The sequence below is a fragment of the Ambystoma mexicanum genome, chromosome 6q (assembly GCF_040938575.1).
Source record: "Ambystoma mexicanum isolate Mex_15411 chromosome 6q, UKY_AmexF1_1, whole genome shotgun sequence".
In the NCBI taxonomy this organism is placed as follows: domain Eukaryota; kingdom Metazoa; phylum Chordata; class Amphibia; order Caudata; family Ambystomatidae; genus Ambystoma; species Ambystoma mexicanum.
In genome coordinates, this window is record NC_090937.1 from 713,381,139 (window position 1) to 713,403,464 (window position 22,326).

General features: G+C 42.8%; 1 protein-coding gene across 5 annotated transcripts in view; it reads left to right on the forward strand.

The window, feature by feature from the left end:
• The window catches only part of MMAA (metabolism of cobalamin associated A), a 300,742-nt gene that overhangs the window by 32,671 nt on the left and 245,745 nt on the right, over nt 1-22,326 (forward strand). For all 5 annotated transcript variants that reach the window (XR_011282256.1, XM_069631226.1, XM_069631228.1 and 2 more), the window contains exon 3: nt 7,247-7,369. Coding sequence is in view for 4 of the 5 variants with exons in the window: in XM_069631226.1 (XP_069487327.1) it covers nt 7,247-7,369 (123 nt within the window). In the remaining variant the exon portion in view is untranslated. The remainder of the gene's footprint in view (nt 1-7,246; nt 7,370-22,326) is intronic.

Genomic DNA, 22,326 nt, shown 5'->3' on the forward strand with positions numbered 1-22,326 from the left:
AACCTGTGCCTGTTTGACACTGAGTGATAGGGGAGGACACTTGCTCCAGACGTGAGATTGGAGAACGTCCATAGCAAAGAAGGGTTGTGTCCACACGCCTGAGTCCAAAAGCCAGTCTGTTCGAGACACACCGTTCCTGACAGAGCTAGCTATTCAGTTCAGTCATGGTGAAGGACAAAGTGGCGGAGGGAGCCTGTGAACCTAATTCCGGAATTGGAAATGATGTGAATTGAGGCAAGGTCTTGTAAACTATCCTCTGTAGTGGACAAGCAAGAGAGATTGTGCACCACAGGCACATAGAAGGGCTCATGGACTCTGACAACAAGCACCTGACCCCAAGAGGGAAGAGTGTGAGACCTGACTCAGCAGAATGACTGGCACACCATGAATGTGCAACCGAGGAGTGGGCCACCTAGGAGAACGTAGGTTGAATGACCAAGGAAATAGAGGTGCAAGCAATAAGATAACTTAGAGAGTGTGAGAAGCTGATGCTACATGTTGGGACAGACACTCCAGCTCCAGTGAACCTAACGCATTCTAACAGAGAAAACATTGAGCCGCTGCACACTCATGAAGTCTAAGAATCGGATGTTGCATCCTGGGATACAGAGGTAAATCCATAAGCATTGACAGAGGAAAATAAGGCACTTTGGTACACACTGCACTCATTCCCTAAGCATCATGCAAGGAAGAGAAAGCACAATGGTACAGAGAAAGTCGAGGGTGCAGAGTACACGTGTGAACCAGTGAATTTTGGGATGCTGAGATGAATCCCTGCAAATGAAAAGGACAAAGAACAATGTTGATTCACGGTACCATGGTGGAGAGAAGAGGGAGAGACACCAGAGTGAGATGGTGTGTTCTGGGATATTCTAGCAAATCCTGGAAAAGGAAACACCAAGATGGAGACATTTTATCACTACTAGATGATATACCCGGTGTTGCCCGGGACTTCATTTTCTCATAGGTACTATTTGTTAGAAATACCTTAAGATAGCTTTATGTTTTTCGTAAAGGCTCCATAAGAAAGGTGAAAAGAAAAATTCACGAACTTTTTCGATTTAAATTTTTAAAAATGTTTCCTCATAAAGACTACACAACACAATTTTCTGTTCTTCTTAAACGCTCATTCTGTAACGTATAACTGTATGTGAGAGCAATATGGAGATTCCTGAGCAGCATGATGACATAATGACGACGGTGCCAACAACAAGGGACCTAAAGTTTACTATTACCAAAGTACATGTTCATTGTAAGGCTTGTTTATAAACAAAATGTTTTTTCCAGTTGGAGCAAAGATATACAACTGATTCGGTGAACCCATTCTAGAGCACTCAACATATAACTGAAACATGGAGAGTCCAAGTTGATTGACTGGCTTCACTGCACTTACTGATCGTGATACCGAATGCCAGCCTGATCGGGAACTGTAGGTGCTTAAAACTGAATGGCATGTCTGTCAGAATTAGGGGAATGCAGGGGATGAATACATCTGCTCCTTTTCACTTCCCGGTCAACACAGTTACTTCAATTACGTTGGGCAGCAATTTTGTAGTGCACAGTCTTGTGCCATTATCCAGCCTAAGTGGGTCGAGATTGCGAAGCAGCATAATGGGTGACCCAACTTTCAGTCAAAGGTGATGTGGTGGCATTGCTGGGGGGTTGAGTGAGTTGAGTAATTCTGTTGGATAGTTTTCGGCTTCGTCGGCAACCACCACTGTATTGAGTTGTACTCGGTAACTTTGCTAGGAAACATATCCTGAATCTGATTATTAATTTCATTGACAGAATAATTATTAGCAGCTAGGATGGCTCGTTCACACAGCCACTCATGAAATAACACTTTAGCACTATTTGTAAGAGAGGAACAGAAATGCCTGTCGCACCTCTTTATATAAAAACAATTTGGATACTTCTGGAATGCTACCTGCCTTCACCTTCGCCTCTCGAGCCATTTACCTCTCATACGCTTTTGCCTCCCATACGCCAACACTTTGCCAAGCCACAAACAATTAATTTTTGGCTTTTATATATATATAGATAAATTGGCAGAGCAAAGCAGTCCAGTGGGAAAGAATGTGAAATGAAGATGCTACTTCCTGGGAGACATCGAGCCTCCAGAGACTAAATGAAAATTCAGATATCATACTATGGTAGAGGGAAGGAGTCCAGAGAAAGAGTATGAGACCAAGAACTAAAAATAAAGACTGCCGCCAAAGTGGAAACCAGAGTCAGGAACATTGCCCCAATCCATACAACTATTTTTCTCTAATTGCTCTTTGAACTTTACTTTGTGTCTTTGTTCATTCATAGGGAAACCCTGTCACAACAAATAATGCTGCAAGCCAGGACCTCTTGAATTTAACAATGTATGTTGGTGAATATTTTTTGTTTCACAAAGTAATATGATATCTCTTGGGCAAACATCCATTCACCAAGGCATTAACATTGCATCACTATGATTTTAAAAAACATATTCAATACAGTAACATTTCATACATTGACGTGTTGATAATACCCAAAACAACACCCTTTTCCTCAACTGCAAATAAAAATTCAACCTTGGGACTATGACGACTGATTATTAAGTGCCCCTAAATAATGGTACAGATGTTGCTCTCTAACATCAAATAAGCCCATCCTAAATTAAAATGTTCGTATTCTAGGCGTGATTCAAAAGAAAATCTTTATTTTTTTTTAATTATTTATTTGACATGAAATGGGCACAGAGGCAGCCACAAAGTCCCTAAAATAGTTCAATATTACAACAATTACATTAAAACGTGTATCCTTGTAAACGTATTCCTTTTTTGAAAAGAAAATACAAAGGCTTTACATTTTCTGTGTCGGAAATGTTACACATTCTTTTAAAAAAACAGAATACATAGACAAATAGATTCACCTGTCTCTATAGATAGTTACCAAGCTAAGCACCTTCGCCCATCGATATCGAATCTGTGAAAATCGAAACATCAACACATTCCTTCGATGTTTAGATGGCAATTCATCAGAAAAATAAAAGTGAACATTGCCCACATTACTGTAACAAATACTAAAAGTTTCTTTTAACTAAGGTTAGAATAGCCTCCGAGGTTAGAAATTGCTTTTCTGGCATTCTTTTAAGTGCCAACCTCTTAACTTGCGATTTACAAGCAGAGCAGCAATAGGCATTTTCTCGAAAAAAAATATATGAATAATCACAAGAGAACCTTTTATGTTCCTCCAGAACATGAGGCGTTTATATAAAATAGGGATGTCCAAAGCCACAAACAAGCTCCAGTCTTATTGACATGTATCGCATGCCAGCAATTTTCTCTGAAGTTTCACTTAAAGGGTTTTTATTTGCCAGTATCAAACCAGCCCTAATCTGAATGGACGTGTTGGGAAGTAAACCTTTGAGGAGTACGCTTGAAAGAGAGGCAAGTTAAACGCCACTAGTCCCTTACCCTGTAATAAGGTTCTCAGCATGCCTATTGTATGTCAATTTGGAATCAAGAACCATTCAGTGCTTGATTTGTAAAAACAAAAAGTGCAAGGGCCCAAATCTTTTCTAGCATTCCTGTGACACTGCGGGTGGGCAGTTCCACACCAAGGCTGCCACCACCCATAGCTGCACCCCACACTGTTGACATATTTGGGGTTACACTACAGCTCGCACTTGCTCATTTTGGTTGATGGATGCACTGACTATCGCCACTCATTATTAAAGTTTGTCTGAGACAATAAGTTCTGGGACTCGAAAATAGGTGCCAACCACTGGAACCATCCCAGTTATGTTTAGAAGGAAATCTGTTCTAATGTTTGCCATTTACCAGCCACTGGCACCATTGGACAAAAAAGGGCCTGAGACGTTCAAGTATGCAAGAGGCTCAAGGGGGTCTCAAATACTATTACTGTTTCACCCGCAAAAATAAATAAGGTTATGTTATCACCAGGAATCCACTGTAGTTGAAATATCTTAATTAAATGGAAGTGGTGCCACTATGCAGCCATGTTTCACTCTTTTTTTGTGTTGATAATTGGATGTACAAAAGTGACATGGGTCCCATAGTCTTACTTTGACCATGAGAGTGCAACACTTGTGTTCTAGCCAAAAAAACCTGATGCAATACCTTTGTTTTTCTGCAGGCAACCGCTCTAATTGGAGTAATACAAATCTTGAATATAGTTTAGCTGTCACATGCTGCTCATATTTACGGAAACATATTTTAAAACTGTTTGTTACAAAATGAATTAATCAAAAATGTACCTCTCTTTCTGTGTTGATAGCATATTTAAACAATAAAGGACCCAGTAATGAGTTATTTGCATAATAAAGGGCAGCCCATTTAAACTACACAATTTGTGGAGCCCAATCAAATAGCTGTCCTGTTATATATTCTGAAAAGGCAGTGAAACCAAAGGTTCTCAGTCTATCACTACCGCCCACTTCCATCAATGCATTGGAGAACCTCCAAATCGATATTAACTTATTTAATAATAAATGTCTTGCCAGTTTTTTTCTGGTATTGTGTATTTTGCCTGCATTTAACTTCATTCACAGTCTGTCCCAGTGGGAATTCACTGCTTCCCCGATTTTTATTTTCAGCTTTAATATTGACCTGCCCATCACCCTAGTATTACTGATGGAAGAAGAAAGACCCGCTGCTGCCATAATAGCCGAAGCTGTAAGAAGTATCACAATAACAAGTTTTTCCCAATAATCTTGCTTCCTATTTTAGGCGAGCTGTTAGCTAGATAACAAGAAGCAGCACTCCTGTAGTGCATGGGTTCTTCTAGCTATGGCAGCTCTCCCTCTGAAGCTAGAGGTGCGTCCCAAATGGCTAAAAACAGATACTGAAGATGGGTAAAGGACTGGGTATTGTCTGTTAGAAAAGCACAATGGCAATAACTAGTCTCTATTGCAAGCACCAGGGACTCACGTAAGCTCTGGACATTTCTGAGCATGTTTAATTCTAAAACGATATCCCATGAGATCTGTGCAATTCAGGAACAGGAATGGCTGAGTCATATTGGTAACCCCTTTTATGATCCCGCTAGCTCCAATGATAATTCAATATGGCCAGCAGCAGAATTCTGCCTGAGTTCTTCTCTTGAAGAAATCGTGCTAAAAATTGGCTTACTAAAGGATTTCCAGAGCTGCAGGCCCAAACGGGCTACCCAATGTCATTATAAAAAGCAATATGACCTTTTGGGGGAATGTTTACACTGCCTATTCAGTAAGGTATGCCAGCATGAAGGGCGGATTCCTAATTCGTGGCGTGGCTCCATTCTCATACCAATCCACCAGAAAGGGTCTAGAACGCGCTCGGAGAATTTCAGGTTACTAGCCATGGTAGATACAAATGGAAAATATTTTGCATCCTTAATATTAGATAGGCTAACAAAATGGGTTGATTCAAGTAATATATTGAGTAACCTCCAAATGGGCATTCATGCTTGCTCGTGCACTGCCCACTGTCTTTGGCTATTTGACTCACTTACCAAAGCGGCTAAGAGCAAAGATCAGCCTGGCCTTGTGTGGCCATGATAGATTTTCAGGCCACTTTTAATACTGTTAATAGGGGCAAGCTTTGGGCCAAAATGAATCGGTTGGGATGCCCTCCGGACCCGTTATTGGCTACTATTGGCTTACACAAGAATACCACAGTGCAAATCAGGCTGGACAACAGGGGCTTGGTGTCTACGTCGGTGAGAACAAATCGAGGGATAAAACAGGGGTGCTCACTTGCCCCCTATTTTGTGTGTGTGTATAATATATATATATATATATATATATATATATGGAAACCACGGTCTCTTGGCTCTCACGCAGACGATTTTATTATATTCGATCACACATTTGCTGGCCTTAAAAGAGCAATGGAAGTGCTTCAAAAGTCTGCTATGGAACACAACCTTATCCTGAATTTTGAGAAAACCAAGGTATTGCATTTTTCTAATCTGGGTAGGAATAGACCCTTGCTTGTTATCGATGGAAACATAGTAGAGCGTGTCCATAGCTTTAAATATTTCTGAGTCGAAATTACCAGCAAGACCGATTATCTAGAACTAATTGAAGCAAGAAAATGTAAGGCCATAGCGAAGCTTAATATGATATATAGATGCGTCAGAGCGGCTCCAGGCTTCAGTTTCCAAGGTATTCTCACTCTTTACAGTCAATGCTTTTGCACTTCGGTATTATATGGCCTGGAAGGGATTAGCATGAAGGATTTTTCCTGGTTGGTCGTGCTTGAAGGCTGATTCTGGCAGAAAATGCTGCCGCTTGGCCCCAGCCTCTCGACTGAAATCATCCGCTTAGAGCTGGGCCTTACATCACTGTCAGCGATGGCAACGAAGAGGAGAATTCTTCTATACTTTTAAATCATGTAAAGCTTCAGTCTGCCCATTGTTAGATCTACTGGGACAACAACTACCTTCTGCTGGTCTCGATTGTGTGTCATCCCTCACACAGGCGAGCTTTGCAATTGGTTGGAACCCAGAGTGGGAAGACAGCGTGCAGGAATTGATTAAGAAGGCTACCCGCAAGCTTGAGCAATGGGATTGGTGTGCAAGCGATGACCATCTTGCTAGTCTTACTAGCTACCACACCATAATAGACCAACTTCACCATAAATATAAAACACTGCAATGTTACATCCAACTTTGGCAGATTACCAATGTTAGCTAGTATTGGTCCAGAGCAGGGAATCAATAAAGAGGGGAGGGGTTGCCGCTCATGTGTCCTACCAGGTAAATTGGCGACTGCCCAGCACATTCTTACAGAGTGCAGGGAACATGGCGCACTTTACATGAATATGCTTGGCTCCTATGTTTCCGATCTGAACAATATTAAGAGTGGGTCCTTTTGGTGATATTGTCTGAATAACGGTCACAAATCCATGCACATTTCCCTATTAACATCTGGAGCGAACTTCTTAAGCAGGGAAAGGTTGGAAAAGTGGCTTAAAGTATTTAATTTCTAGAACTAGGGCTTGAAGATCGTTGTCCTGTCTGTTGCATTTGTTAGTTTTGTCCAGTAATTAGCACAATCAGATTAGAGGAACTAGATGAATTGCGATATGCTCCGGATATCTGTTTAAATATGTAAATGTTTTAACTCTATATGAGAACGTTTTAATAATATATCTGTATTTGTTTTTGCATTACTATATTTATGTATTGAATATTGTCTGTATGTTATAATAAAGCTCATTGAGCTATAAAAATAATAAATACATTAAATGATTTTCTTCTTACTTTCTAGGACTTTCTGGCCCTCCAGGTGCTGGAAAATCTACGTTTATTGAATGCTTTGGGAAGATGCTAACTCAGAAGGGGCACAAAGTGTCGGTGCTTGCTGTGGACCCTTCCTCCTGTACAAGTGGTGGTGAGTGTTTCTTCAAGCTCTATGTAATACACCCTTTTCAGCCCAGTGTGTTTAATGTTGGCTGCAAAAATGCTACATGGAACTCTTCAAAACATAAATTGAGACCGTCATTAGTTAAACTTCAACTGTTTTGTTTTTGCAGTAACTGTCATGTATCCCAAATCTTTAAAATACTGTCTCAATTGATAACCACAGTGTTAGGAAAGATGTCTCTTTTGAAACTTTCTCTCCATAGTGTCTATGGACCCCCGCTTCTTTTTACTGTTTTTGAACCTGTTCTGACCTCCAGCTTCACTTCCCTTGCCTTTTGCTAATTTCCTATGGGGAACTGATCAGTCCTTCAGACTATCAGCAGTGGGAAACTATGTTTCCCTTTTATTATTATTTATAGGGAATTTGTTGAGCGCGTACCTAGCTTTGGGAAGCAACATAGCACTTTATAATTCCTTTTACATTCTGTGACCTTTTAACATTGCACACAGCATCTTGCAATGCAGTGCAATGGGATATTTTGTATCACCCTAGCTATTTACACTTGGGATTTTTGGTTACTTCTACATGTGCCTAAAGACGAGCTGGTGGCACCAGATACATTTGTACAATTTTTGCATAATTTTTGCCATGACATTTGCATGCCAGGTCATGATATCTCTTATAAAGTCATGCACTTGCCCAGGAAAGCTGCTGCTTTCGTGGGTTGGTGATGCCTTTGTGTGCATATGGCCCAGGAAGGGGGTGGGACTGTCTCGTCCCACTCCTCATCCATGGTGCCAGAGAGTCTGGGTGGGGGGCAAGAGTGAAACCAGTAGTTGTCCCTGATTGGACAACTACTGGCTGTTTGAATGGTGCAAATCCTTAGCATTGGTGGGCTTGGACTTGCTTTCTGCCTGGATTTTGGATAAGAGGACTCCTGCAGACATTTCTTCAGATCAGTGTTGGAGCCAAGAATCCCTCGTAGGAGAACAGCCGACTGAAGATGCGAAGAAGAAGCGAATGCTGAAGAGGCCTGTCATCCCTTCCTACGTCTGGCCCAGTGAATCCCTGTTGGACTACCTGATCTATGAAAACCGTGAATGGTTCTTCAGCCCTTGGACTAGTGGGACCAACTAGTTTTGATGCCTTCTCGAGGATCTAGCCGTCCTAAGCCTTCGGAAGTGTCCCTGGACCACCCAGTGGAATGACCTGTTCTCCACAGCAAAACATTGGGCATAAGCCCCTTTATCTCCCAAACCTTCCATTCCCATGCCTTTTGTTCGTCGAACATGGAATACAAAAGAAACTTTACTTACCTTTAGTGAAATTGTTAAAGAGTATTATGATCCATCACCAACACAAATAAATCATAACCTACTTCAGAGACTCCATTCTGTGGAGAAACACTGTGGCTCCTGTAACATTTGGGCACAAAGCCCTCTTCTTCTTAGAGTTTGGACTGCTTAAGTTAGAGATTTTTCTTGTGACTTGAATCCATCATTATTACATTTAATCTACTTGCTTGTTTGCTGAATAAGTGACCCTAAAGGCATTTATGAACTTATGTGATTGTATGTATTTGTATCATACATAAGAATTGTGTGATAATATCTCGTTAGTTTAATTTTTCATTGTGTGCAGAAGTCCTAGAATAAATTACTGTATTTTGATACTTGCCTGTCTAAATTAAATGATTGTGTGCTATATTGCGTGGACTCATTGAGGGCCCCTGACCCGACTCATTGAGGGCCCCTGGCCCCACTTCCATCTTAATTTTATTTATTTATTGTGTGATTTAATTTACAAAATTAAAACTTTACACACATATTCACATAAAATCATTCAGCACATTAAAACAAGATGGTTTAGTAAATTCATCACGTTAATTAACAAACTATCATTGGGATTAAAGGATAGTTCCGGGACTTTTTTTTTATTGTTCCTATGGTTCGGCCATGTGTTTTTAAGCATAAATCGGTAGATCGTAGAAAACTTTCCTATGGACCTTACCCGACTTTTCGTCCATTAACGCACTCGAAAACATCCGCCATTTTATGATAATCCTCTCACTTGCCGCATCGCCCTGGCTCACCTGCTTTTGCGGCACTAAATCAAATCCCCCGCCCCTGAGCCTGACATCAGCAGACGCGTACCGCCCATTTCCCGTTTCGTGTCAACAATCGCTGCGCCTCAGCTAATGAAGTGTCGCCATGGAAATGGCAGGACGCCTCTTTCCTCAATAAGTATAAACAGACCGTTTCACAACACACAGCAGCAGATTTTCGAATCCATTCCTCTCTCTGTGTTACTTTGAGTATTCTGTGACTCGTTTCTGTGCTCTGGTCAGCTACCTTCGTTGATTGTAGCCCGTGTGAACAGATACCAGTACCACCGCTATAAATTATTTTACTTTCTTTACCACATAATGGCTACAATAATGCCGTATATGTACGAGCCCGAGTACACCGAGGAAGAACTACTGGAAAGGCAAGCACGCGAAAACGATGGGGATTCGGACGGCAGTTGGGAGGACCAGTCAACGGATGAAGAGCCTGGACCATGTCGCATGGACGGCGTCTCCACCTGGTGCACGTGCAATCGGTGCGAGCTAATGCCAACTGAGGAGGAGAACTGCTGCTGCCGAGAAAACTCGGGATGCCTGGCCTACATTTCGGAAGGCGAGCAAAGTCTGCAGGAAGGCGAGCAAAGTCCGCAATGCATCACCGAGCTGCCAGAGTTCAGGGAAGCCTGCCTCTCACGGACCGTGTTGAGGATGATGATGGTGCTTATGCACGAACTTCGCGGCACTGTTCGTCCGCGTAATCCGAGTAACGAGTAAGTATACTCTGGTTGTGATGTCAGTGATGCCACTACTATGTCATGGTCGTCTCCCACATATAAAATTACATCTACATATCATTCGAATGCATGTAAATTGGTTCCATATTGTGCATTTTCTAGATAGAATTTTTTTCAAAGCAGAATGACATTTTTTACCTGAATCGACAGTGATAAGAAAGTTTTGTCATTTTAATACAGTTTGCATCTTTCATTTTCACAGGTGGTACAGGCTGGTGGCCTATCGTTGCTTCACTTGGTGGCTTCACGGGAGGCTCGGACACCGCGTTCGGAGAGTAATACCTGCCTGTGCGGTACTTGCCATTAGACAACATTTCCCCAGCGACAGTGGACAATACCGCGGATTTTCCCTGGATGTGCTGCAACCGCAAATTTACAATGTGTAATGTTTATTATTTATGTTCAATTGAAATTAAGATCCAAAATAAAACCCAATATATATTTTAACAATGGTTGTTTTGATTTGTTCAAGCGTTGGCAATAAAAGGAAGGCCGTTGTATTTTATTGATACAAAACATGGTTATAGGTAAATATGGTTGATCATAATAAATCATCCTTTTGGTCACCGGGTACAGAGATGACCACCTCTGGCCCGTGCCGCCTTGCCACCACAGGCCAGCCTGCTGCTGACTAACTGCCTAGGCATCCAGGGTCTCCAGGGTGAACTGCACCCATATATTCTCCTGGGAGGGTGAGGTATTTATAAACTCACCCCCCTGCCTTCCATGTACTAGATCCTGCAGCCAGCCTCTTACATGCAGTTAGATGGCCTCTCCTTGGTGAGGCCCTGCGGCAAACGAGTCTTGTCTGCACGACCACCGCCCCAATCCACCCCCCGCCCTATCAAAGGCAGTTCGCACCGGGGTACTTGTGCTGGCAAATGGAGCAGTCAGGGAGCGATAAAGGCCAAGAGGTGCCAAAGACCATGTACACTTCAAAGTGGTCTACAGAGCATGGGTTGTTGTTCCCATGTCTACCTCCAGACCCCGTGTCTCCTGCCAAGCATCCCCCCTCACGCTGGACGGCCCCCTGCAATCCACATAATGCCACGACATATACACGTCATTCATTCACAAACACACCCCTGTTTCGAATTCTTTATAACCCACTTCATATTTCTAATGAGCACTTCTTTGCGCTTTGCTAGTCAACCCGTGAAGGTGCTGGTTATCTGCTCTTCGTCTCTGTGAACTTCCGTGACCACTTCGAGGAAACTCGTCAGTTTGCAAACTGTGAACTGCTCCCTGTTCTACGACAAGAAACTACTCTGATCCCTGCATCTAACTGTTTGTTCGTCAAGGTAAGGCCATGTACCATAATCATTTTCGTCCGATTTCTTTTCGTTCAAGACAGTACATGCAAGGAACTAGTCACATGTTCTGAGTTTACATTGGTATTCATAGAGAATTGTTGATCTTTACTTTTCAGAACTTTCCACAATGCCTGCCTGTTCCATTGGCGGTTGCCCTTCGAAGACCCATAATAAATCTGAAGGTACTATAATGCATGTTTTCCCTAAGACAATAGATCAGATAAGAGAATGGGTCCGATATTGCGGATATCCACCGTCTGAGCTTGAAAGTAGAGTCCTAGAGGTCTTTGCGGACAAGAGGGGTGATCGATACCGCATCTGCAGCAGGCACTTTACCTCTGACATGTACTCCACATCATTGCTAATAAAGAAGAACACACCGTGAGCGAGGCGAAAATTGCTCTCAACCGCTATTCCCACTCTATTCGTCCACATCCCTCCACTGGTGAGTCAAGTTTACGTATTTATCTCTTGGCCTTGCGGTAGTGTGTAGCATTAGCTAACAATAATTTCCCCATTTATGTATCCACTCAATATGAAGGCGGAAGATTCTCCATCCGTGTCGTTATTGCAGTCATCAGCCACTTCAAGCGCCTATCGGGTAATCTTACTTGGCTATTCTGCCACTGACTTGTTTTAGGCATGTAAATCAATAGTTTTAATTTATCGTGTAATTATGTTACCTAATGGTACACCCTTGTACTCGTCCTCTAGTCTTTGTTTTCAGTTATAATTATTGTTATCCAAAATAACGCAAGTACTGTCTTTCAGGGAGATGCTGAGGAGTCCAACGTATTGACGACTACCGTTGATGTCACTCAGATGCTCGAGGTACGTTTCAGGACAGTTCCGTCGCCCTCCTATGTGTCTTCTTTTTTCAATTTTGTGTTCATTACTAATGAAAGTCCTATGTTTCAGGGAGTCGATGGAGCATTAGTCCAAGAAGAAGGGGGAGCATGCAGTTACGGGTCGGCGCAACAGCTTGCAGAAGTGTGCACCGCAGTTACATCGTCCCTTGATGTTCTTATGCATTTCGAGGTATGGATACTGACAGTTCGATCACGCGAAATCATATGACGTGATTACATCCGCTATACTTCCTTCTTTATTAACGCAAGTACTATGTTTCAGGGAGATGACAGAGCTTCTTCTACAAGAACATCACCCCTAGTAGTTGATGCAGATCTCTGGGTGGTGACACTTCCAACGATCAAGCAAATCGAATCATATTTACATATCCATTATTTATTTTAGACAACTGATCATTTGTGCAGGTCTATTTAGATGAGCCGTTCACGCCTGCACAAAGTTTCTGTTCTTTTTATCAAAATAGAAAACCATACTAATGCAATTACTGTGTTTCAGGGAGTCACTGAAGCATCATCTTCAATAATATCATCAATGGAAGTCTATGAGGAGCCCGAGGTATGGATCTTGACAGTTCCATCTAACTAGATCAACAATGCGTGAATAATTGTCGTTTGAATGTTCTACACAAAGCGTTCATTCGTGTTTTGCTATTGAGATGTACGTGGGTATTGGTCCCCAAGTACATTTTGTGTTTTCGATATTAATATACATACTAATGAAAGTTCTATGTTTCAGGGAGTCGATGGAGCGTCAGTGCGTGATGGATGTGCTTATCATGAAAATGTAGTCTTTGCAGCGCAAGAGGAAGTGGAGACATGCACACACGAGTCGGAGCAACAGCGTCCTGATGTTGAAGTTCGAGGCAAGAAAGTTTCAAAGAAAAGAAAGCAAAAGAAGGTTAGTGTCCTGGTCACTATATTATGTTGTTTTTCACTGTTAATAGTTCAATACTGTAAATTGTGTTTAAACTGAACATCCCTTTTCCAATCTGTCCTCTAGTTGCGAGTGGGTGTACGAACTAGATCTACACAGACAGTGAAGCGAACGAGAGATGTTGCTTGTCAAACCTTTTGGCAGGGACTTGAGACTGGAGATGCATCGTGCCAATGGGAAGAATATGAAGTGATTGACAACGGAGCTATACCACCACCAGCCATTGATAGTGAATGTCCTCCTGGTAGTTCGGATGCAGTTGGAGATAAATTCACAGAATCCACACCCGCAAAAACTAAAACCGCGAGAAAGTTGAAGAAATTGTCCTATTCACCCATTGCCGGAGAAGGAACAGATGTTGCAATGGAAGAGAATGAAGTGGACTACAATGAAACACCTTCAATATCACTGAACATAGCGGAAGACGATATCAGAGATTCTACCTTTCATGTGAGTGACATGTCCTCAACGTTACAGGCCGAACCAGCTGGGATGCAGAGTGACACTATAAGGAAAGAGGCCAAATTCATTGTATTCGATAGTTGTTTGATTGATATTATTATTCGGTTGAAATGTGGGCATTCGGTAGGTGGGGAAGTATGTGGGGAGCCATTGATTAATGTGACTCGTGCAATTCGAGGCACTAACCTTAAAATACATGCCACCTGTACAAAATATCATCCTTTCTCATGGTCTGCACAACCCATGCTGGGACAACTGCCAGCAGGCAATCTACTTTGTGCAGCGGCTGCACTTTTTAGTGGTTCAAGTTTTAAAAAATTAGAGTCTTTCTTTCAGTTTGTGGGAATCCGTTTCATTGCGAAAACTCAGTTCTACAAATACCAAACCGATTATCTATTTCCAGCCATTAGCGAAGCTTGGAGAATGGAAAAAATGTCTATTGATAGTACATTCGCGGGCAAACGGTTCAGGCTAGCCGGTGATGGACAGTGCGACAGCCCAGGATTTTCAGCCAAGTACTGCACCTACCACTTTCAGGACATGGAAAGTAAGAAAATTGTGAGTTCGGTGGTTGTGCAGGTGTCACAAAGTACATCCTCAGTGGCCATGGAGAAAGTTGGCTTTGTAGCATCATTGCAAGAACTACAATCGCGGGGAATGGTGATCGACCTGATAGCCACGGACAGACACGTTTCAATTGCCAAGACAATGAGAGAAGAGTACAAAAATATAAATCACCAATTTGACGTTTGGCATCTTGCAAAAACAATCAATAAAAAATTGTCGGCTGCAGGTAAAAAAAAAGATATGCAAGGTATTTCACAGTGGTCCAAGTCAATCAGCAACCATCTTTGGTGGAGCTCAAAAACATGTGGAGGGTCGTTGGAAATTCTACTGGAAAAATGGCGGTCAGTACTGCTACACTGTACAAACGTGCACAGCTGGAACACGAACCAACATTTCCACAATTGTGAACATGGCCATTTGTCCACAGAGGAGGCACGGAAGAAGAAGTGGTTGATTCCTTCATCACCCACTCACAAAGCCATTGAAAAGATTGTATTTGATAAAACTATAACAAGAGATTTGAGGGGACTCACGGAATTCTGCCACACAGGAGATTTGGAGGTGTTCCACAATATGTGCCTAAAGTACAGGCCAAAACTATTGCATTTTGGCATGGAGGGCATGATAAATCGGACTCTTTTAGCGGTCTTGGCACATAACCATAATGTCGGCCGTCAACAAAGTAGGACGACCGGAACTTTAGGGACGCTTCGCTACAATAAGGCCTTCACTAAAAGAAGTAAACAATGGGTGATCAAACCAGTGTTTGAGGATATGCAATATGAGTTTTTTGAGAGACTTATTGTTGACGTCCTAGATAGGCACATAAATGGAGTTGTGAACGAACCTGTGCAGGTGACAACTGCATTGCCACCCAACATTGCCTCTGTTCCATGTCCACCTAAAGAAGAGCTCATTGAGAAATACACATCACGGTTTAAATGATTGTAATTTGATTGTCTGTTCTCTCGAGTCTCCTCATGTCGCAGGCCCATTGAATATGTTTATATATCCAACCTTGTTCATTTGCGCATTAAATTAAACCAAACAGTAATATAAATGATTTTTCCAAAAATATAGAATGTCTCCGTATTTATGGTTCTGTGGGGCAGCAAAGCACGCAGACAAAATGCAAAGATGGAGTGTAAATTTCAAGTCCTGTAAGACGGCCTTACACTGAATGTAGCTAACTAGGAATGTGTGTTCGTTCAAAGTGAAGGTCAGCTGCTTTCATTTTTTCTCTGGTGCCAGAATGGCCCACGACTCAGTATAAGGTTCTATTGTTATTTGACCTTGACAGGCCGGGACCACGTAAGAAACGATAATGAATATAATTTCAGAAACGAAAGCCATTTCATGTTCGTTCATTAGAAGAAATAAAACGTCGGCATAGAAGGAGTGGTATTTCGGGGCTGCCCTACGCACAGACACAATGGAAAATGCAAATATAATGTAAGTAACTCTTTAGATGAGTTTATACCGCAATTTAATTACTATGCAGTAGCTTTAAAGACGGGTTAAGTTGTACTTGTTTTGTACCGCGCACTATCTTGGGGAGAACCGTCTCCTTTTACGGAAGCACCTCCAAACCTTCCTCTTTGCTTCTGCTTTCTCTCTCCCTCTCCCCTGCTACAACTTGTCCACTGTCTGCGACCTCGGTCCTGGGCCCTTCCACTCTCCACCTGCACTCCCTGTCAACCCCTGCACTGGGGGACTGTCTCAGTATCCTACAGCCCCCCTTGACGTATAAAACCCAGTTGCACTGTCCTAGCTATGAAATAATTTCCAGACCTAATATATAAAATGAATAATTTTAATAAAGATCTGATGGTGAGACTAATTTCCTTTTTTTATGTTTTTCAAATAGATATATCGTCCATTATTGTCTGTGTCACGAGTACCAGACACCAGCGGATGGCTTCTATAATCGCCAATTGCTTCTCCGCGTGAACAACGTTAGCACCCTGACCATTTTGTGGGACGATCGCCAAGTACAAGTATGCCCTTACGCGGTACTAACGGCTAGATGCAACATACAGACCGTTGTGGTGCCCTAGTGCCTCGTTGTTGGAATAGCCATGCGATTATCAGTGCGACCGAAGAGCTTATTTTATCGTAAACCAACACCATGTCTACTGCACACGAACATCGCTTGCCTCAAGACGAAATATTTTGGATCGAGAGCAAATAAAAATTCATTTATCTAAGACCCTGTGTACAGCAAAGGAACATCGTGTGCCTCGAAACGAACTTATCGGAACGTGAGCAAATAAAAATGCAAATCGCTGAATATTCTCAAAACATTTGATGTCAAATAAATGTACTTTGCCAAATGTACAATCTTGCTGTTTGCTTTTAAACCACTGTTTCATATTCCGAATTGTGGCGCTGTATTGTGAGATGATCTAAGACCCTGTGTACAGCAAAGGAACATCGTGTGCCTCGAAACGAACTTTTCGGAACGTGAGCAAATAAAAATGCAAATCGCTGAATATTCTCAAAACATTTTATGTCAAATAAATGTACTTTACCAAATTTACTATCTTGCGGTTTCATTTTAAAAGTACAGTTTCATATTCCCAATTGTGGCGCGCTGTGTTGTTTGAGCTCATCTGTGTTGATTTCCTGGTTCTGTGTGGAGTCGCGTAGAAGACGCATGGGCGCGTTTGCCTACGCAGCTCAGCCACGTCACGGATAGAGGCGGGGAATATGAATGTTTTGATCAAGTCTGTTTCAGGGGCGGGGGATTTGATTTAGTGCCGCAAAAGCAGGTGAGCCAGGGCGATGCGGCAAGTGAGAGGATTATCATAAAATGGCGGATGTTTTCGAGTGCGTTAATGGACGAAAAGTCGGGTAAGGTCCATAGGAAAGTTTTCTACGATCTACCGATTTATGCTTAAAAACACATGGCCGAACCATAGGAACAATAAAAAAAAAGTCCCGGAACTATCCTTTAACTAGTAGATTCCACCAGATAGTTTCCCAAGTTAGCAAAGGGCGAGTGATAAAATATGATTGAAAAATGTCCTCTTTTAGAGCAGTTAGGGCCGGACACTCCACTTAGATGTTTCCTGGTTTCGCCATTGAGTTTACAACAAAGGCATAGGAGATCACTAAGTGGAGCCGATGACCGGCCGCCTAGGACATCGTTGGTTGGGAGTAAATTTAATTTTATGCGTAGCCAGAAGTTTCTGAGGAATCTTGAGGCATGTTTTGTCATATATTTCTGGGAAGAATTAAGAGGTTTAATATCCAGGAAAAGGGCTCAAACCGCTTATAAGAGCAGTTTTTCCCTATTTTCGATCCAGTTATTTTCAAAGAGTAACGTCTTAACCTTTTGCTGGATTACGCTAGAATTCTTCCAGTGATGCTACTCTCCCATTAGGGATGATCAAAACGGAATTCACCCAGTCCTTAAATTCTGCACAATTGCCTAGATTATTAAGTGCATTCAATTGAATAAATGGAGTCGATGCCGGCAGAAGCATAATAGATCGTAAGAGCAGAAGTCTTCTCCAGTGGACAATGTGTAAATCCATTTTAATGTGTATTCTTACTGTCAGGCAATTGTTGTTGAGCTTTGACTTTAAGTTTGAAGATTGGAAATATCTTTTTTCAGTATTGCGTGCTATGAATTTGGGAGAGGAATTTATTTCATGGGTTGCCCTGCTATATGCTTGTCCGACTGCCACTGTCAGAACTAATGGATAATTATCAGACTCTTTTGTACTGCAGAGGAGGACAAGACGGGGATGCCCTTTGTCCCCCCTGATATTTGTTTTGGCCATGGAACCATTGGCGCATGCCTTGAGGTGCGATGTGGGAATACAGGGCCTGAACTTTCATGGTGCCGATCAAAAGTTGTGGTTCAATGCGGATGATCTGCTACTACTGTTGCAGAATTTGACAGTGTCCCTTCCGGCCTTATTGGATGTTTTAGATAGATTTCATGCGGTGTCAGGATTTAAGGTCAATTGGTCTAAATCCGAAGTGTTGCCGATTTCAGGATACTGTGATAAGAATTTGATTACTGGACTTGGGTTTCAGTGGTGTGAAAGGAAACTAAAATATCTGGGTATGTGGCTGACCCCGCTGGTGGATGAGATGGTTGTGGTGAACATGAGTGTAGTGTGTAGTGATTTGAAAATGAACATTTTGAGGTGGTCTTTGCTTCATTTGTCTCTTTGGGGCAAAGTGAAAGCTCTAAAAATGAATGCAGCTCCGAAAATTCATTACATTCTGGGTATGCTTCCGGTGAAAATTGGTAAATTCTATTGGAAGAAAATTGATGGTTTGTTGCAGTCGTTTCTATGGGATAATAAACCGCCACGGCTAAAGTTATGGAAATATCAGTTACCTGTGGAAAAGGGGGGTCTAGGAGTACCGAACTTCAAAGCAAATCATTTAGCTTTTTGCAGTCATTTCATTGTACCTTTTTTGGTAGATCCACCTGATAAATGGGTAATTGCTGAGGCGAGTTTGTTGGGCCCGCTCCCTCCTAGGGTGATTCTCACGGCAACAAATTAAATTGTGTAGGAAATCGCCTTTGACAGGTTTTCTGAGAGAAACGTGGAGAGATATACATGAATTGCTAGGATCGATTGCTTTGAAAACCACTCATGCATCCATTTGGTTGAATCCATTGATTTCCGTTGGAGGTAAGTCTTTATTTTGGCCAGACTGGTTTCTGGGTGGAGTTTTCTGGATTGATGATGTCTTTGTGGATGGTGAGTGGATTGGAGAGCGAGAGTTGCGAGCGAAATTTAACATTGACAATTTCCGAACTGTTGATTCAGAAAATTGAAAAGATGTATAGGTGATGTAGAGGAGCAAGGGAGTGCAATGGTGAATCGCTTTCTTAGGGAAAGGGAGCCAGGTGGTTGTTCGATTGCTAGCAGGATATACAATTGTATTGTGTCTGCTTATAAGGAGAATTCTGACTTGAGAGATGAATGGGGAAGGAGATTGGGGTGTGAGATTTTGCCCGAGATGTGGTTGGAAATGTGTGGAATGTTAAACTTTGTGCTATTAATTTGGAGGAACGGTCAAGACAAATAAAGATCCTCAACAGAGTGTTTTGGAGTCCGGAACGAATGTTCAAGAGGGGGATGGTGGATTCGGATGATTGCTTGTGTTGTGGAAATGGATTGGGAATTTTGGAACATCTGCAATGGGAATGTGTGCGTGTAAAGGGATTTTAGCACAATGTTTGTTGTGTCTGTTTGCGTGTTTTGAACTTGGATGTTGCATTGGATTTCATGACGACGATTTCGGGAGGTGGTGAGTTGCTAGAGCATCTCTCTATTTCGTGGAAAACGTTTCTGCTCCGTGGTGCTAGTTTGGGCAAGAAGTTGGTTTTGAGGGGTTGGAAAACACGGATTAAACCTGCTGTTGAGGAGATGTCTGGTCTTGCATCTATGGAAAGGGTGATTTATAAGAGACAAGGGAAGTTAAGATTGCATGGAAAGATTTGGGATGACTTTCTGAGTATATATTAGTTCTTTGCTGGTTATGAGTATATAATATTCTGCGTGTAATTCACTGTTCTGTATTCATTGTATTGATTGACTTGCTTGTGTAAAATGTTATAAATAAATAAATAAAAATAAAATAAAAAAAAAGTTTGAAGATTCAGTACTTTGTCTTTGTCTCAGGCAGGGCTAGGAACTTTGTCTCCAAATTATAGATGTTAATGTGTCTAACCTCAGTCTTTCTCCAAAGATATATCAGAACATTCCTTCCCTGTTCCAGCAAACAATATTTCTCAGTTAATTTACAATAGGTCTCTAAGAACCTTTTCACCAAGTTTCAGCTTGTAGTGTTTTTTCATTCCCGCTGGTTACAGAGCTCCTCCTCTGGAGTTTAATGCTGGTCGGTTTACTCTCCCATGTTTTAACTCTGATTTTTCTTCTTTGTTCTGTGAAATGTTTCTGCCCCCCACCTCTTAGTACATTGGCTGGAGCATCTGCAAAATAATGCCACTTTTGGGCCTGCTTGCCCCCCGCCCTTTCCACGTCATACCTTTAGCACACTTCTCCTTCAGTGACTACTTCAGTGGCTCCCTGTCTTTCCAGCGTCTGGCACTTTGCCCATGCCTTCCACTTTCTGTATCTCTCAGTGGGGCATCATTCAGCTGCCTTGTTGTTTCATTGCTTCTTTTGTCCTCTCTGGTGCCCACTGTTCCTTGTCGACATCAACTACTTTCCCCACTCTCAATATTCCCTCTGGGTCTTGTCACGGCTACCAGGCGTTCTTCGGAACAGCAGCTCTTAGGAATCCCCAACCCCTCACCCCCCACTCTCTGTCGAACTTCAGTCCTTTTTGTTTTCCAATTCCACAGCTGGGGGCGGATGATCATAGAATGGCAGGAAAGACCTAAGGTTTTTTCATGGGCTCCTAGAGGTCCCTTCAGCACAGCAAGAATGTAGTGATACGATTAGGAACACACATTTCTGACAATACTTGGCCAAATGTGATCGCCACTACAACCTTGAGCTACTTTTGTATTCAGTAATGTGAGTATTAAAGCAGTTTCCATTGCCTTGTAGCCTATAAGCACAGTCAAGCCATGTAAGCTGTATAAGCCTATGGTAATAACTGTTCTGATGTTTGTTAATCTGCTTAGAATCACATGCTGTGCATAGTCTGACATCCAGTGGTCACTGCGGAATATTGCATCTTGTTTTTCGAAAGTCGAAAAGGGGACGTCGACATGGGCGTGTCTGTAATACTATCCCTATAGTGACGTGTAGTGTACCCAAAATCCCTCACGCGTCGAGGTCCCTCAGATTGTTTTTTTCCGCCCAGAATCTGGTCGCCTTATGCAGAGCTATTAAAGAGACATTGACATTTATCATTTATTCAACCTTTGGTCGATTTGTCAGTTATTGCTCACTAATACCACCTCCAGCCCTCTTTCGACGGCCATTCAATTTCCCGGCCGAGTCAAGGTCTTCGACGGCGATGGTTTCGACTGAGGTGTTCCTATTGACACTGCCGAACACGTGGCCCGGCCTACACAGTAGGGAGAGTGGGGGTTAGTGTGGACATATCTGCTTCTTCTAGAATGCCTTTCCTTTTTTCCCCCCTTTCCTTCCGGGTCGTTATCACTGGTTACGTCCTCAGCTATGGAGAGGAATCCCTTTTAGATTTGGCCCACTTTGCAAGGGCACATTTCTGTGGAAGGACAAGCATAAGCGGTGTAATCGCTGCTTACCCCTCGACCACAAAGAGGACTGGTGCGCGGCCTGCAAGCCCCTTTGTCCAAAAACTTTGAAGGAACGCAGGGTCAAAAGGTGGGCAGCCTACGGCATGTCGAAAGCTGATTCCTCACCCTTGGCCGCCACCGCCGAGTGCGACGTGGGGATAGTGATAACGCTACCTCCGTAACGGAGGTTGTTGACCTCTCAATGGGGCGTCCCCGCTCCATTGCGTCTGTCCCCGGCCCCGAAAAGTTCGGCTCTGGCCCTACTTATGGGGGTGTACACCCCAGCGACGCAGACGCACACGATAAAGCACATAAAGCCACTAAATACACAACCCATGGCCATTCGTCGAGTAAATCAAAGAAGGCCTCAGCGCCAACAGAGACGCTGAGTCAACTGGCTACCTCCGCCAACCGTAAGGGCCGGCAGACCTCCCTGCAGCCGCATGCGCGTCTAGCGACTGGGCGTCTACAGCTAAGGGCGCTACCACCAATACATCTGCCGAAACGCTTCGGAAGAGGGCGTCCGTCGACGGTACGGTTCTGGCTCTGCCAAAAACCATTCCCGACCAGCCCTCGGAGGAGGAGTTGATCGTCGATAGCTTAGCTAGAATAGTCTCCAAGGACTCGCATAAACGGCTGGTGAAGGAGTCGCTGAAGCCCGCTCAGAAGGTCAGGGATACGCCGAAATCTACAGAGCGTATGCCGGAACCTCCCCCCACGTCAAAGGGAAGGCCTAGAGATACGTCCACATTGTTGACCCCACAAGAAGGTTT